Genomic DNA, 18,431 nt, shown 5'->3' with positions numbered 1-18,431 from the left:
GTGGGGAGGGGAAAATGAGCCTCAGGTGTGGCTCGGTCCCATTCTTCTTGCCCCACCCTACCTGCCTCAATCTCCCTCACCCCACTCCATCAGTGTTAACCTCACGCATAAGGGCTGGTCATTCTCTTGGTTTGGGAACCAAATGAATGACCAGTCCATGCACCTGGGGTTAATGTGGTGACAGATAAGGTGGGGTTAATGAGGTGGGAGTTAACGTGGTGGGGTTAAGATGAGGGAGAACAAGGCAGCCAGGGCAGGACAAGAAGAATGGGAATTGGCTGCTCATTTGCCACCCCACCCGGACAGGCTGTCACCAGTTGGAGGGGGGGACCATGCTGAATCTTGCCTGATTTAAAGTTACAATTTGCAAGTTTTATAATTGTAAATTGCAGTGGATATTGCAATGCAAATCCCTCTCATCACGTTGCAAGCACTTTGTCAAGCTGGGTGGAGGCAAGGGTGGAGAAATCACACTTTAAAGTGGCAAAACCCTTGCAAACTGTCAAGGTGACTACATGTGTGATCCCTTCCCCTTCTCTTCTCTATCATATTTCTATACCGCCTGATATGTACATCTCTTGGCAATTAGTGCATCACTAATTGACCAGATAGGAGAGAGATGACAAACATGTTTATCCCTAAGTGTCCCCCTGCCACAAGAATGCCAAAGTGCAGGGGGTGGCTTTTAACATAGGGAAAGGTTTCATGAAAAGGAGGCCTCCATATTTTGAAAAAGACATCCTTATTTAGAATTGCCACAGAAGCACAGTAGCAGAATCAAAGCATCTGGAGTTCACCCAGTATGATCACTTCGTCCAAGAGCAAAATCTCTCACACATTCATTGACATATAAACCACCTCAACCTCTTACAGATTCATCAGTTCACACATTTAAAGAATCATAAGGGACCAAAGGCTATCAAATCCAACTCTCAACCAATCATCTATCTCCCACAGATTAACTAATGAAATTCAAGACACAATATGTCAAGATCAGAGAACAGAGTATGGCACAGTATTACTCACCAGCATCCATTTTTAACAACCATAACAGATATGTGAGTAACCAGTATCTGATTTTGTGTTCTGGCAGTTAACTAGGAATGTATATGGCTTTGAAAACCCAGTAAACTTCAGATTCAGTAAGTATATATATATACTTAACCAAGCAAAATTCATCCACTCACTACCCTCCAGATGCTATTGTCTTGTCCTTTGAGCACAGTATAAAACAGTATTTAGTTTAGGGGTGTGTGTGTGTATGCAGGGGCGTAACTAGATTCTCAGACAAGATTCTTAAATGCCCCCCCCCCCGCCGTCACCGCTTACCTCTCCTTCCTCTGGCCCGATGTCTCTGCTAACTATCCCAACTAGTTGCAAGGTATAGATAACACGAAAGCAGAACCAACTAATACAACAGTGAGTGAGTGATATGGAAAACACACACGTTGATTTTGTATTGGTTTATACATATTGTGTTCGTTTGTGTTCACTGCGCTGTTGGTGCAATGATAGGAAAGTTTTGGAGTTGCATGGTGAAAGGCACAGAGGCCTCTTACTGTGCAAGAGATGAGGGCATTCCTTCCTTTCCAGGGGTTGCACATAATCCATGAAGGCATGTAAGGATTCGGAGGCACTTCTGGACAGTTCTGGAGTCCTCCTCCGAGCGGTTTGTTTGCGAGCGGTTTTGTTTGAAGGTGGTTTGTTTGCAGGAGTCCGCTTGCTTGCCAGGGGCTTGTTGGAGGAGTAGCGGGGTTGAATGTGATCAGATGCTTGTCAGTGCTGGTTCTCCCGTCCCCCACATCACCCTCAAAGAACCATTTATTAATGTAACTTGTTGAATCTGCCAAATGATGGAGGAAATACAAGTGTGAGGCAGTGGTTTGTTTGCGAGCGGTTTTGTTTGCAGGCGGTTTGTTTGCAGGAGTCCTCTTGCTTGCTCAGCCAGCCAATGGATGGGGATTTGGGGAAGGAGGAGGAGCCCCCACGATGCAAAGGGTGGACTCGCGGAGACAAACAATAAGGAAATAGCAGGCGGCACCAGAACAAGGAGGAGAAATTTTTTAAAAAATCAATTCACAAGGAAGATTGGGTAGGCGCTGGGTGGGGGAGAGCCTCTGAGGGCCCCCCCCAAGGCGGGGGGCCCTGAGACAATGGCCTCCCCCTGCCTAATTGTAGTTACGCCCCTGTGTGTGTGTGTGTGTGTGTGTGTGTGTGTGTGTGTACAAAAACATACATGTATATGCCAGCAAGGAAACATGCTAGATTAATTTTATCAAGAGTATTTACACTCTAATTTTCCCGATCATCGTTTCCCTGATTCAAATAAAAGCAAAGCTGAGAACGCATGCACACATACATATACACGCACAGTAAAATATTAATGATTAAACCTCATTTGATTCAACCGGTATCAAATCATATTACATGCTTGTTAAGAGCTCCCTTTTTCTTATAGACGTAAAAATAAATACTCAAATGTGACTTTTTACACTTTTCCCTCATACCTCCAGAAATTCAGAAACCTCCTTTTGTAAAGTAACAGTATCTACTTATATTGTAATTTGGCAGAAGCTGCTTTTACTACAAATAACTAGCAGCAGCCCATTAGTTTATTTTCTGAGTTTCAACAATGTACAGCCCAGCATGGCAATAAAAAAACCAGAAAGCTTTACTTAATATCTGTAGTGTCATTCTTCCACTCAGTGCGGCATTAATGAAACTCACCATGATTAATGGTCTGGCCTTTGTATTTATCTTCTTTATCAGCATAAGTATTTCCTGATCTCTCTTTTCATCCTATTTTGGAGCTTCACAACAGTTTCTCATGACCTTTATGAATTTTTAATGGAAGGTTCCTAGGGTCAGATCCTTGCTTGTTTCTTAGGAAAAAGTCTCATTGATGTTACCAGAATACTTTTTATGAATGAAAAGGAGGGATATAGCCGTTTCCAAAAACAATGACAATACATGACGAGCAATCCAGAGTACCCTCTTTGCCTCAAAGTTGTAACATACACACTCAAAAAAACTAATCTGTGTAGGACGTTTGCTATTCCAAGGGAATGTACCGAAACTGGAGGATATAATATGAGAGAAAATGCTGACAGATGAATCTATTTCAAATTTCATTTACTGAATTAGGGGCGCAGATGACTGCATCCTTTGCTCACTATTGTGCCATACCAAGATCTGGAAAATATGTTTCCTCTGCTCTGGGAATACACTGCTGAGTCTTACTGCATTGAGTGCAGCTATCAGGTTGTGAGTGTCCTTACTCACACCAGCCACCATCAGGGACATGGAAAAAGACCAGGGATAACTTAGTATATGTTGGCTACATACTGTGCACTAATAATCACTCTTAGTTGCTGCTAAGAAGCAGACATCTAGCCGTAGGGATGCCATTTTTGGCAGCATCTTCATGGCAGGAGTAACACATGCTCTGGCTCTTCTCAATGGTACATATCAACAGTAAAAAAAATTATTATAGAAATGAATAATGGAGCTGTCAATCCTATGTGGTATCCCCATATCTTCTACTAATGTTTCCCCAAGGGCCACACTGCAGACTGAGTCATTGCCGGTTTTGAAGATTAAAAGTAGCTGATAGGATGTAGGCTCTGTTTTGTGACAGCACTTCTTGTGCTGATGCAACAACATCAGGGTTTTAGACTACAAATAAGGAACAAAATAATATTTATGTATATGACAGACTTTTCCCTAACCGAAAAACACATTTGAAATGTTTGCCTCCATTTATTTTGTATTTATTTATTTAAAACATTTATATACCGCCCAAAATGCAAGTCTCTGGGTGGTTTACAAATCTGCAATAACAAATTTTTACCAGTTTTTTTGGTGCTTCTCTCCAGCCATTATAGCTACATAATGTCAGTGTTTAAAAGCCCCATGTTCTTACCCATTCTCTGGTATTGGTGCTACTGACTGCTAGGCTGGCTCTCTCTATATGGCGCAGTAAACTGCCACCCCTCCTTTATGGATCACCCCTAGAGGTAGCAAGGGTGGTAGTGGGCTTCCAGGAAGTATATGGATGGAGAGAGCCCCCTTTTTTCTAGTGGCACTTTTGGAATCCCACTTCTCTCTGGAACACTCATTGCCTGATGTAGCACCTGCAGGCTTGCGCGGGCCCCTCTTAGCCAAATGGAAGGACCTCCTGTGTGGAACTGCAGGAAGAAATGCAAGGAAGAAGAGGCCTTAAAATATATCTGTCCTTTACTTCTACAACATGAAAGATGAAGCTCAGCTACTCCAGCTACTGCACCCAAAACGATATTTGCTCCTAACAATCTCCTGTGGAAAGAACACTATAGGGAAAAATGTGCGAAACAACAGCAAGGCTACATTGTCAAGCACTTGTTCCAATCTTGGACGGTAGAAAAGTAGGGTTTTAACGTTTGCACCCCTCCCTCCCCTCGAGTGTGTCCAGGAATTCTCTCTGACAAATGTGGCAACTCTGGTTGTGCCCCTATATGTGCTGCACTGAGCTGCCTTGCTTGCCTTACCGCTTCTCCTAGCTCTGCTTGGGGTAGGGATGGGATTTTTGCAAGGAGGAGGATTCAAAAACAAGCAAAGCAAAATAATTGGTCTAGGCTAGAAATAGGGAAGACACAATGAGCCAGGTCTCATGATCAGCGAGACCCGGTTTTGGAGAATGAGCGGGGAGAGAGGGCAAAGCCCGCTCTTCCCACACACAAGCAGGGTGGGAGCCCTGGGCCGAATTGGCCGCCCACACGATTGCTGGCTCCATGACGGAGCCGGCGGGGGCTGGGGGGGAACAGGGGCCAATCGGCCCTTGGAAGTTCCAGCATGCCCTGTGTGAGCACGCAGGGCATGATGGCAAGACCCCTGAAGCCGGCTTTTTGCCTCCCCTCTGGAGGTCTCCTCGTGAGTAGCCGTGGCTATTAAAAAAACGGGTTTGTGGAGCCCTAGTTTAGGGGCGGGCTACTTGACTGGGTTACCCACTCAAGAACCACCAGGCTCGCAGTCAAGCCCGGTGGTTCTCACAATTGCAGAAAGTCGGGCTAGCGGAGGCTAGCCCAATTTTCTGCAATCGTGTGAATAGCCTCAATATGTTCTTGAAATGGCAGGGCATTTGTGTGGCAGGGGGAGTGGAAAGAACAAGGAAACAGCCTTCTTTGTTTTTCTATCAAGTGCTACATAAGCATTACCATAATTTCCTGTGCAAGAAAATTTTTAAAACCTTCAATAGGTGTTATTAAACCTTATTTGAAGAAACCTGAATTGGATCCCTCAGAGCTAGCTAATTACAGACTTTAATCTTCCTTGGTTGGGCAAGGTGATTGAGCGAGTGGTTGCTTCTCAGCTCCAGGAAGTTTTGGATGACACAGACTATTTAGATCCTTTCCTGACTGGCTTTCGGGTGGTCTATGGAGTTGAGACTGCCTTGGTCGGCCTGATGTATGATTTCCAATTGGCGATTGACAGAGGAAGTGTAACTCTGCTGATCCTTTTGGATCTCTTGGAGGCTTTGAATACCATTGACCATAGTATCCTAATGGGTAGCTTGAAGGAGGTGGGAATGGGTGGCACTGTCTTACAATGGTCTTGTTCCTACCTCTCTGGCAGATTTCAGATGATGTCACAAGGAAACTGATGTTCTGAAAAGCGAGAGCTAAAGTTTGCGGTTCCACAAGGCTCCATACTGTCTCCAATGCCTTTTAACATCTACATGAAACCTCTGGAGAGATTGTCAGGAAGTTTGGTGTGGGATGCTATCAACATGCTGATGACATCCAGATCTATTTCTCCATACCAACTTCATCTGCAAATGGCATGACCCCGCCCTACAAGTGCCTGCCTGAAGGCAATATTGGGCTGGATGGGGGATAACAGGCTGAAGCTGACTCCAAACAAGACAGAGGTACTGTCTGTAGGGGCTCAGGATCCGAAAGTTGGTTTAGATCTGCCTGTTATGTATGGGGTTACACTCCCCCTAAAATATCAGGTTCGTAGTCTGGGAGTGCTCCTGGATCCCAAACTCTCCCTGGTTTCTCAGGTTGAGGCTGTGCCCAAGAGTGCTTTTTATCAGCTTCCACTGATACACCAGATATGTTCATTTCTGGAGACAAATGACCTTAAAACAGTGGTACATGTGCTGGTAACCTCTAGTCTGTAATGAATTCTATGTGGGGCTGCCTTTGTTCATAGTTTGGAAACTACAATTGGTACAGAATGTGGCAGCCAGATTGGTCTCTGGGTTTACCCAAAGGGACCATATAACACTGATTCTAAAAGAACTGCACTGGCTGCCAATATGTTTCTGAACGAAATACAAAGTACTGGTTATCACAGCCCTTAACAGCTTAGGTCCAGGGTACTTAAGAGAGCGCCTTCTCTGTCGTGAACCCCGTCGCCTATTATGATCATCTGGAGAGGTCTGGTTACGGTTGCCACCAGCTCGTTTGGTGGCAACTCAGGACCAGGCCTTCTCTGTGGCTGCCTCAGGGCTTTGGAACATGCTCCCGGCTGAAATAAGAGCATCTCCTTCTCTATTTGCTCTTAGGAGGACCCTGAAGACATACCTACAGTATTTTCCCAGATTTTTAACTGAAACCAAATTTTAAATTTTAATGTCTTTTTATTGATTATGATTTTTATCTTTTTTGTGTGAATTTTAAATTTTTTATAAATTTGTATTGTGTTTTAATTCTGTACACCGCCTAGAGATTTCTATATTAGACGGTATATAAATCTAATAAACAATCAAACAAACAAACAAACAAAAATTTGTGATATTCACAAACACATACATGTATGTGCAGCAGCTTAGCTTAACTTCTAGAGACTAGTTTTATTTTCCCCAGGCTAGAGCTTGAAACACCAAACAATACTGCTATCAGGTTTGGCCAGGGACCATGGTGGAACACATGAGCAATGGCAGCCATAAAATATCACCTCTCAGCTCTGAAATAGGGATGTGCAGAACATTTCACCAGCAAAATTGACCATTTCAAGCGTTTAGAGCTCGAAACAGAATGCCCCTTAAATAAAGTGCCTGTTTCAAACTTGAAGCAGAACAACCCCCATTTTGGTTGAAACGTTTCAATCTTCCAAGCACCATTTTGGAGATCTGTTTTTCTCTTGCTGATTGGTTTTCTGGCACTGGCTTCTGACTGGCTTGTGATCACTTTGCTTCTTGGTTGGCTTATTAGCAAATAAATCAAGTGTTGTCATGGGCAACTGTGCCACCATTGGCTGGGGAGAGTAAGGAGGGTGGGGGAACCCAAAAAGAGGAGATTTCAAAATGCATTCAGAGGCATTGGGAGGCAGAGAAAACCCTTATATCGTGCCTCTCTTGAAGAAGAGGATATATCAGGACAGGAGGAAGGAAGGTTTGATTTTGTGGTTTTATTTTCTCATTACTGAGTATAATATGCTGCCTGTGCTATTGCTGGCATAACTATCTGGTTTTGCTGCATCTCAGTTTGATAGTGGCAGAACCTGGGTACCTGCCTTCCTTGAGTCGAGGTTGTTTTGTTTGTGAGATAGTGTTGTGGTGAGAAATGGACAGTGGCAGTGTGTGTGTGTGTGTGTGTGTGTGTGTGTGTGTGTGTGTGAGAGAGAGAGAGAGAGAGAGAGAGAGAGAGAGAGAGAGAGAGAGAGAGAGATTTCTTGGTGATTGCTGTGATGAACTCAACGTCTGGTCCTGAGACTTAACTTGTGCTTCACTCACTGCTCCGGTCTGCTCTGCAATCTGTATTTAAGATGTACTTAGTCAACATGTGGCTGAAGTTGCTCTAGTTCATCTTATGGCTATGCCTGCTACTAAGATCCTATGGGGGTTTGGGGGAAAGCTTAAAAATTTGTTTAAAATTGCCATTTCTTTGTGGGTTAGATAACATACATCATGCCCTACCATCCAACCCACGTTGGTGTCTCTAGGAGCTACCCATGAAGAACAATGGGTGTTTGTTTTCCCCATTGTTCCTACAGCCAAAACACTCAAAACATTTTGAGTTTGTTCCATCGAAACAACCAGCTTGACCGCTGCTTTAATGGAACATTTCGGTCATTTTGTGTTTCATTCCAAGCTCAAAACTGAACACAAAATCTGCTCCACACACATCCCTACTCTGAAAGATTATAGCATGTGGTGAAGGGAGAGAGGAAGCGAGGGAGAGAACTCTGCCCAAGGCCATCAACTAAATATTTTATTTATTTTATTTTATTTTAATGTATTATTATTTTACATTTATATCCCGCTCTTCCTCCAAGCTCAGAGCACTGTACATGTTTATTTTTATCCTCATAATAACCCTGTGAGGTAGGTTAAGTTGAGCGATACATGACTGGCCCAGAGTCACCCAGTGAGTTTCATGGTTGAATGGGGATTCAAACACGGGTATTCCCAGTCCTAGTCCAACACTCTAATCACTATGTTATGCTGACTCAAATGGGAAACTAATCCTATCTGAACCCAGTCCTTCAAGATCCAAGGCTAGCAGACCACACTAATTCTCCAACATTAAATATGATTGATTCATCTGGAGCGGTCCGTCTCCAGTTATCACCGGTACGCCTGGTGGAGACTCGGAACTGGGCCTTTTCTGTAGCTGCTCCTGGTCTATGGAATGCATTCTCGACAGATATCCACAGTTTAGGCTCACTGTCAGCCTTTAAGAGAGCCCTAAAAACGTATTTGTTTGGCCTGGCCTTCCAAGGCTTGTAAAGTGTTGTTGTTTTTTAAAAGTATTTTAATTGGTTTTAAATTGTTTTAATTGTTTTTGAATTGTTTTTATATTGTTTTAGCACTGTGCTTTGAATTGGGTGTTTTTATGTATTTTTAAAGTTGTTGTACACTGCCCAGAGCCTCTGGATGGGGCGGTTTATAAATGCAATACATACATACATACATACATACATACATACATACATACATACATACATGCAATAGGAACAGTCAGACCGCATTTACACAGGAGCCATATTTCAAACAGTGGCTGACCTCAGATTTACAGAGGAAATGTCTAACAACAGAGCATTACTGGAGTGTTTGCTTACTCAGCCACTGTTTACAGCAATGGGGATGCTCTTGGACATCCTCCTGCGTGATAGAAAGGAGTTCTATGGCCAAAGGAGTCTTCTATAGCATTTGCATAAACTAGCAGATCTCAGAAGCTTTAATATAGTGAACCCCTTCAATCATAACTAAGAATAAAACAAAGACAAACTGTCTGACAGTTCTTACTATCACATCTGATTTTATGTCGTATCGGGGAAAGAAAACATGAAACATGAATACAGGAAAGAGAGAGCCCCATTGTCACCACCAAGGAGGCATGCTGCCACCCATCTAGCATGTGGCTGGCAATGACCAGCATGGGATCTCATGTCCAGTGCACAAAACCTCTAACCAAGCAGCAGTTGAGGCAGGAATAAAATATTATCTTCCTTAGAGATTGGGCTCAGCCCTAAGAAACCTGTATGCAAGAGGGAAGAGTCTGCTGCGAGGGTCAAATGCCATTTTCTGATGTGTGCAGCTGTATCTGTATTAAAATTTACACATGCATTTGCTATCCAGTACAAATCCATCCAGATAGCTGGTCAGGGTGGGCAGAATGGCTCTCCATTCATTATCACTGTGCCGACAGAGCAGGCCTGCTCAACTTAGGCCCTCCAGCTGTTTTTGGACTACAATTCCCATAATCCTCAGCCACAGTGGCTAATAGCCATGGATTATGGGAGTTGTAGACCAACATCTGCAGGCGGGCCAAAGCTGAGCAGCCCTGCGATAGAGGAAATAGATCTGCAGGTCTGATCTGCTAGTCCAACATGCTAACCACTACTCCATACTGTTTCTCATGGAATCAGTGTTCCCCTAACAGGGATTCCCAGATGTTGTTGACTACAGTTCCCAGAATCCCCAGATGCAATGGCTTTTGCTTGGGGATTATGGGAGTTGTAGTCAACAACATCTGGGAATCCCTGCTAGAGGGAACAGTGCATGGAATACCTCCCCACATAGGTATTTCATGAAAACAAGTGTGGACTGTGGAATAGTGTTTACTGTGTTGGACTGGGGAGATGCAAGTTCAAATCCTCATTTAGCCTTCAAGCTTACCAAAGTGAGGTTGGGCCAGTAACCTCTCTCTTATGCTAGCCTACCCCACAGCATTGTGGTGAAGATAAAAACAACCATGTATACCACCCTGAGCTTGTTGGAGGAAGAGCGGAATATAAATGCAATCCATAAATAAAATTAATATAGAAGTGACTTATTTACTGCACACAGCAAAGTCCTATAAGGGGCTGAAAAAGCAGAACGCACAGAAGGGCATTATTGAGCAGGGGCAACTGCCTGCAAGGAGATCCACCTCACATTGCTAGAACCCTGGCTTTAAGCTGGCTACTAATTCAACTGGGTACCCAACTATTTACAGCACGTAAATTGATAAACCAATGCTTGCTTTTAATTTCTTTTATTTTTCTAAAGCATTTGCTATCTTATGTACTTGTAGCAACCTTCCCCATAATGATCAAATCTTCAAATGAAAACATTTTTTACAGGAATTAAGCTAAAATGTGAATAATGTTGGAGTCAAGCTAACAATACTAATTAGGAACATTTTTTTCTTAGTTGGCTCCATTCTGTTACCACCATCCTTCCAGACCACAACAACTTGAAGAGACATTCCTCAGAGCCCATTAACAGCCTTCCACTAATAACTCAATGAGACTGCTTGTCTGAATAAATCAAGCAGTCTTTGGCTTGTCTACTATTGATAGGTTTCTGCCGAGCCACACAGAGCACTACCTTTCTTTTTTGTAAACTCAATATAATGTTTTCCTACTAGGATAAGACATTTGACCTGATCATCAGAAAGGCAGCCAGCAAGGGAATTTCTTTTAATCTGCATTCCTCATATAATTATACAGTGTACAGTACTTCAGCTAGAGAAAGATGAGCTAAAAGCACAGTCCTCAGATATATGTAGACAGTGGCTGACATCCTGACTAAATTTACTCAAGGAAGTCCCATTGAAATTAAAAGATGAAATTAAAATTAAAAATCACCTTTTAATTTCAATGGGACTTCCTTGAGTAAATTTAGTTAGGATGTCAGCCAATTACTTCATGCATTGCATAGCAGCTAAAAAAGCAATAAGAAATAATGGTTTCCACTTTAAAAAAAATGCATTTCATTATTAAGAAAAGCACTATGTTAAAAACCACTAAGTTCTATTGTATTGCCCTGATATTGAAAGCAAAAGATATCTGTGGGTGCAAGCAAACTTTTGCATATGGATCATGCTCTGTGCATGAAACAGGGTTCTGTACACCTGAGGGCTGTAAGCATGGTTTCAAATAAAGAGTTGAAAGCACCTCCATAGCGTTTAGTAATGCAGAGTTGCACTGTGCATGGGGCAGGGGGGTAGGTGGGTGTCAAGCCCCTCCCTCAGAAGTACTCCCTGAAATGCTCAGGGATCTATTTATGAGTTACAGGTAGTATTTCCAGGGGAGGGGAAAGTTGGCAAACCTGCCCCCTTCCTGTACATATGCAGTGTGTTTCTGCATTAGTAATCACTGTGGAGGTGATTTGGGTGATGTGCCTCCACATCATTAGTGAGGATATTAGCCCATATTGATAAAGTAGCTTCAAAAACTTCAGGCAGAATATAAGGGTGCCACTTTAGTTGCAGAAAGGCTTGTTTTTATCTTACCATTTAGAATATCCATATAGTGCTTTTCAATAACAACAAAAACCCTTTGAAAAAAGAAAGGGCTTTTTTACATAGCAAAAAGAATGAGAAGATGGTTCACTGTAGCTAGCAATCTTCTAAAGAGAAACACCATCAAGTCACTGGGAGACTGGGATGAATATTCACTGGGATGAATAGGGACAATTGCTATCTCTCTGCTAAATGTAAGAGATACCACTTTAAAAGGTGCCTCTTCACCAAGTTAGCAGGGAAAATTGAATATTTATGGAACTGAATGGAATAAACATGAAACTGAGAACTTATGAAAAATAAAAGCTCAGGATTATACCCACACAGCAGGATAGACAAGTTGCACATGCCATTGACAGAGCAATGCTATAACTATATTAAGACACACTACTTTGTTCACTGTCAACCTTTAGGCTCAGGATACTAGGCAGGGGAGGGGAGAAGTTGAGCTACATTCTATTTTTGTAGAAATAATGTGTCTTTTGCAAGAAATCTCAAGAGCTTTTGATAAAATCAATGGTTTCTGTACTCAACCAATTATTTTGCAGCTGAACAGTAGCCATTCCAATGTTCTCAGTAGGGCCTGGATAAGACTATATTTGAACAAGAACTCTGAGGATTGAAGAGAAAACTTTTACAATATAGTCCAAGTCATTTGCTTATTGAAAGTTATCTTGGACAACATCTCAGAAATGTAGTTGAGAATTCAGCAACATGACAAAGGCCGAATGAAACAAACACTTTACAAATTCCTTTTGATAGGTATCCATCAGTCACACCAAGAGATTATTCGCCTTTTCCTCCTAATTTGCTTCCATACAATCACGTCTACCCAGGTTTTCCTTCTACCTTGCTTCCACGCAACTGAAAACTGGGAACACACACAGCTCCCAAAACTGGGTAGAACACATTTTTTGATTGTGTGAATGTCCACCAAGTATAATTGACAGCTATGGTTTAACTTGTGAAGCCCATGTTTAAACCTTTTACAATGGTCAACTATAAGGCTCTACACACGATCCATGATGTAGAACTGGAACAGGTTCTGTAGGGAGAGCAGGCTTGACTCGCTCTCCCTGCAGACAATCACTAGCCCATTACTGGGCGGGCGAATCACTCACCCAGATGAGTGGTGGCTTCACTCAGGCGCTCCTGCGCCCGGCCGCAGCTCATCCAGCAGCTCCAGGAGTCGGGCAGAGGGAAGCGCTGCCATGCTGCGCCCTGCCCCCAGAGCCCCAGGAATGCACCACACAAGTACATGGCGCATTACTGGGGTCCCCCCTCCCCCAGTGTGGCTGCCATGGCTGCAATCAGCCACGGCACACGACCAAAGAAAACAGGGTTAGTGGAGCGCTCGCTCTGCTAACCTCATTTAAGGGGGAAGGCATTTAGACGGGCTTGCCTCCGGGAGCCACACAGCTCCCATTGCTGCACAAGAGCAGCAGAAACCAGGCTGGGCTCCCTTAACCCGGTTTCTGCTGCTCGTGAGAACTGCCTCAGTGTTTAAGAATCTTTACTTGAAATGCTTGGGATCTTTTGATAATAATGTTCACAAGTACAGACATTTGTGTAAGCCCAAGTAACATTTTATTTCTCACCATTAAACCTAATACAGAAAATTGCTCCTAAAAATAGGCTGGGCTTGTGAATAGCCACTTACTTGGTTGCCTGCGGCAAGTAACTGCCCCATGTAACCAGGCAGGGAGGCTTCTTTAAAAGGAATGGGGTGAGGTGAGGTATAACTTAGTAGGACAGCACGCAATTCGTATGCGGAAGGTTCCAGGCTCCATCCCCACCAAATCAGGCAACAAGACTGGAAAGATCTCTGCCTGTGACCCGGGAGAGCTGCTGCCAGTATTAGACAATACTGGTCTGACTCAGTATTAGACAGCTTCATATTGGGGTTTTTTAAGTGTTGCTATGCCACAAACAGCCAACACAGGTAATAGGTGTGGGCACATAAACTAGTAAACAGTTCCATGGAGTAGTAACTGTTATATATGCGGGGGTGGTAGTAGAGACTGAGAGCGGCAACGAAGCCAAATGAACACACTTAATAGTGCTGAAGCAATTAAACGAATTTACTGAGACTGTTTACAAAAGTTCTACATTCAGCATAGCAGGAGTTTTCCCAGACAGCAGGTTTTACATCAAGTTTGCTGTGAGGCTTTTATGCGAGTTCAAAGCTGCCCCCAAAATGGATTTTTTTACCCCGGATATAAATCAGGCTACATTCTAACATGCAGTGAAAAACCTGAATTGTGTGTGAAGTGCTCCCTGAAAGCTCGCAGGGACTTCGAGTTAAACCTGGTCAAAATGTGAACACACACACACCCATTCTGGAGGAGATGCAGGCTAAAAGCCACATGTGGGAAACTTCCAGATGAATAATCTAGAAGTTTTCCTTTCTGAACAGGGACCCTCCAAAGAATTTGTTGTTTTTCATGGCATCTGCAGAAGATGGTGCAAATACAACTCCCTACTAATTTAGGTAACCCTTATATCAAAGAAAACAGATTATTCCAATAGTTACCTAACTTGACTACATCGTCAGAAAATAGAGGCAAGTCACTTTCATCTTTCATCATGAAATCCAACCAAATGTAGGGATGTCTTTGAGGTGCTATCTTCACATTCAGTTATATATTTTGATGGGCGTTCTTGTAGGATTCCCAGAACTTTCCATTTTAACAATAAAAGTATTTTATAATGTATAAGCATTTTACAATGTACTGACATTAATCAGGGTGCAGGTCATGATGACCCTATGGCTGGTAATTACTGAAAAGAACACTGTATTTGCCTGTATCCAAGACTATGGTTTTTCCAAGTTCTTTGATATAAGAAAATCAGGATGTTGTCTTATATTCAAAGTTCTGTTCCTTTCAAGTAAATGCAGGTATAATCTGTATTTAACTTCTACTTTTAAAGGGAACCATCTACATTCAGAGTTGTCTTTGATTCGGGTAAATATGGTACATTACACTTGTATATTTTGCCTAGTACAAGCGGCATGATTTTATCTGATGCATGTTTAGCAACAAAGTGCCCTTTGCGAAGTTTTAGCTGACTTCAGAACATAGTTTCTATATGTAAAGATTGGTGATAAATACTCCCAGTAGCTGACAACCTGGAATAGGACTAGAGGAAGCCCTACTGAAATTTAGTGGTCCTTCAGAGTAACTTCTGATCAGAAATATTAATTAATTTAGTTAGGATGTCAGACTTGGTGGTGGGGGGGGGAGGTGGTTTCCTTGTTCTGCTTGAGTTCCCTTACTTTTTCTGTAATAATTTAACAGTATGTATATATCCATTAAATTGCTTGTACTGTATAAAGTAACAGTCACTGAACTTCAGGTGAAAAACTATAGACACAATACTCCAATGAAATCAATAGGAATGACTTTGTTTTTCTTTGGTGAGATCATGCTCCACGATGCAGAAGTATAAATAAACTAATGTCTTTAACAGTCTGATCTGAAAGATGTTCTTTAGAAGTCCCAGTGAATTCAATGGCACACTCTTTCCAATAAGTACTCTGAGGACATTCAGGTTAAACAAACTATCAATACAGTTTCAGAACGTCATGCCTGACATTAATAATGCACTGATTGGTAGCTTCCCAAGCTCATGATTTAGTGCTAAAACACCAAACCAGAAGCCCAGGAGGTGGACCAACAAAAAGCAGGTATAATGTGACATAGGAGAACCTTGCATCATGCTATACTGGTTGCATAACCCATGCTAGTCTTCCAATCACCGCCCCCATCTGCAGGGCAAATGGGTGGTAGAGCATAATGGGCTGAAGACTGTGCATGTTTTTAGACTTTGGGAGTTGGATGTGCACTGGGTACAAATTTCACACACAGAGATGCACGCATGCACTCCCACATACACCTAAGATGCACCAAATCCTCCCAGTTATTCATTTGGAAACTATTCTCTTTATCCAATACAAATCTATAAATGCCCCGAAGAGACCTTTAAGTTCCCTAGAAGAGTTCATCCCAGGATTTCAGGGGTAAAAAAGTGTTTCAAAATCCTTGTAGAAAGTAGAGCAGCAACAACAGTTTCCTAACTGAGAGTCTTCCTTAAGAAAGAAGCATTTAAAGCAGAATATTAGCAAAAAGATAAGAAACCAAAGATGCTACACTGAAGACATAATCCAATGCAAATCCCATAATCAGTTCCAAAGCCTAGTATGCACAATTGTTCTGGTAGAGAACCACAGAGAGGAAACTCATCATGCTTGTCAATGTATTAAAAATGCCACTACAGGACATACGACTGGATTATACTTAAAGAAAACAATAACTCAAAATCTCATCTGCTGCAGAGCCCAACATCCCTTCCCACCCAATACCTTAAGCATATTTACTGTTGGAGGCGCATTTCTTTATTTCAGTAAGACTTACTTCCAAACAAGTATGCTCAGCATGATAGCCTAAGAATAATTTCGAGGAAACAAAATAGAATCAGTGTCACAGTTTAGGGCACACACTTTGCTTAAATTCCTTACTAAAGCTGACTTCTAGCTTTCAGTTCCACTCAGGAAGCAAATAACTTTCCAAAGCCTAACAGCTACTCATTTAAAGGGATAGAACTAATAAATTGTGGCAGTGCTTCAGTAGTCCAGTGCAATCCTGTTGGACTCAGGAAACATGTTTTAAAGAAAACAATCTCTGATGCCAGTTGATTTTCATAATCAGTTTAGTCCTAATGGAATCCAGGTATAGAGCTTTGTTTTTGTAGTAACACAAATATTCTAAGCACAAATGCTTAGAATATTAGGAACTGATGACAAATGATTTAGCTGTGTTATGTTTTGAGGAGAGGTCGTTCCAGTAAGAGCTGAATTGCCCAGGAGCCCTCTAGTCACTATGTTAATGTGAACAATGTGCAGTGTGATGTCTTATAGAAAACACACACCACCCCAATCCCACTGCCATGCTCAGCCCGTGCTATGATTATTTGGTTCCTGAGGAAGGTTCTTCTGTTCATCCTGCTTATGTGCAGGTCTTAGAGTAGCAATGGGAAACCAGACTGGATCTTAAAATAGTTCAGATGATAACCTTACACTGGCCTACAGCTGCAAAACCTAAGCACACTTAGATGGAGTAACTCTACTGCTCAACTCAGCGGATTTACCTCTTATGCAAACATGCAGATTGGGCTGGAAAGTTGAGATTCCTAAGATTCCAGTCCTGTTTAAATCAATGGGATTCCCTTCTACATCAATTTAAAAATCTATCCTCCAAGCATGCAGAGCTGGAAGAAGGTCCCAGCAGAACCAACGGGAGTGATGACTAAATGTGACTAGAAGACATGGGAGATGGGGGCTGCCCAGGACAGCATGCTTACTAGTTGTCTTGAACAGGGATATCATCAACTTCAGTATCACTTACTGGCTATAACATCCTGATGGTGGATATTTCCTGACATTTCAGATGGAGCAAGAAATCTGCCCCCCCCTAAGGGATATTGCGCTAGGATGAGGCGGTCACAGATGCGCCACCTCTCCAAAGATTGTAAAGCAGGAGAAATGAAAGCTTGCTCTCTCTCTCTCTCTCTCTATATATATATGCCAAGGCAAGGGGCTCCCCGTCCCGCTGCTTCTGCTACCATCTCTAGCAGCCCATCCAAGCCTCGCATCCAGAGGCGCGGCGCCGCTTACCGGAGTCTATGGGCCGGGGTCTGGCGCTGTCCCGCAGGTAGTAGCTGAACTCCAGGCATCTGTCGTTCTCTACCGCCCCGACGGAGCAGAGCTCGGCTAGCAGCTGCAGCGCTTTCTGGCAAATCTCGTCCTCCCTGCCGCCAGGCATCGCCCCCCAGCATCCTTGTGAGTGAAGAGGAGCTCTCCCGTCGCTCACACGCACCTCCTTGGCTGCCGCTGCTTGTCGCCCGCCTGCCGCCGCCGAGGCAACTGGGGAGCCGCCTGCATACTTGGAAGGCGCAGCAGCAGCAGCAGCAAGAACGCCCCTCCTCGCCCTTCCCTCGGAGCTTTGCTGCTCCCAGCTTCGCCCAGACGGCCTTGGGACTGTGCTGGAGTCACCACCGTACGTGCAAAGGGAGGAAAGCCCGCCTGGCGGAGGAGGATACCCTACACACGCGCGCGCGCGCATAAACACACACCAGTTGCGCTCAAGACTAGGCGCCCAAACAACCACGGCGCGGCGGCTGAGCGCGCGGGCCTCGGCTCAAAGCGGCGCCCAAACAGCTCTCCCTAGCGGCGGGAACTCTCGCTGACGCCGAAGCAGGCAGGCGCCAAACCGGAGGGCGGGGGGACGCGGGAGAGGGAAGCTCGGAGCTGAAGTCGAGACGAGAGCGCGGGCCCCTCCCAGTGTTCCCCCAGATGCTTATTGCCACGTTTCTTTCCCCCCACATGTTCTTTCTGGAACCAAGTTTGCCTGTGGACTTACATTACGTGATCTAAACGGGCTTTCTGGACGTTCCTGCACAAAGGAACGAAAGCTACCAAGCACACCTTTTCACCCACCCTTTTCTTCTGTGTAGATGTGAGGGGGAAATGCGACTGTGTCTGGAGGGTCTCCTTCAACTAGAATACATTTTTGGAGCCGCTAACAGCAAGTACTCATCCTGCTGGTTAAACTACACTCATGCCTGCTTTTTGTTTCCTGGTCAATTTCCCTGCCCCTTTTATTACTGTAACGCTACATACATGGAGAGGCTGTCCAATGTACGGTTTGCTTTGTATCC

At 43.5% G+C, this 18,431-nt stretch overlaps 1 protein-coding gene across 8 annotated transcripts in view; it reads right to left on the bottom strand.

The window, feature by feature from the left end:
- Window positions 1-17,943, bottom strand: part of SYT9 (synaptotagmin 9) — a 129,344-nt gene extending 111,401 nt beyond the window's left edge. For 7 of the 8 annotated variants that reach the window (XR_008313235.1, XR_008313234.1, XR_008313237.1 and 4 more), the window contains exon 1: window positions 17,389-17,536. Coding sequence is in view for 4 of the 8 variants with exons in the window: in XM_053284257.1 (XP_053140232.1) it covers window positions 17,389-17,536 (148 nt within the window). In the remaining 4 variants the exon portion in view is untranslated. Of the gene's footprint in view, window positions 1-17,388 lie in introns of all 8 variants that reach the window. The other variant, XM_053284258.1, reaches the window with a different exon arrangement.
- Window positions 17,944-18,431: the final 488 nt, after the last annotated feature.

This window comes from Hemicordylus capensis, chromosome 1 (assembly GCF_027244095.1).
Source record: "Hemicordylus capensis ecotype Gifberg chromosome 1, rHemCap1.1.pri, whole genome shotgun sequence".
Lineage (NCBI taxonomy): Eukaryota > Metazoa > Chordata > Lepidosauria > Squamata > Cordylidae > Hemicordylus > Hemicordylus capensis.
This window is presented reverse-complemented; position numbering and strand designations above follow the sequence as displayed.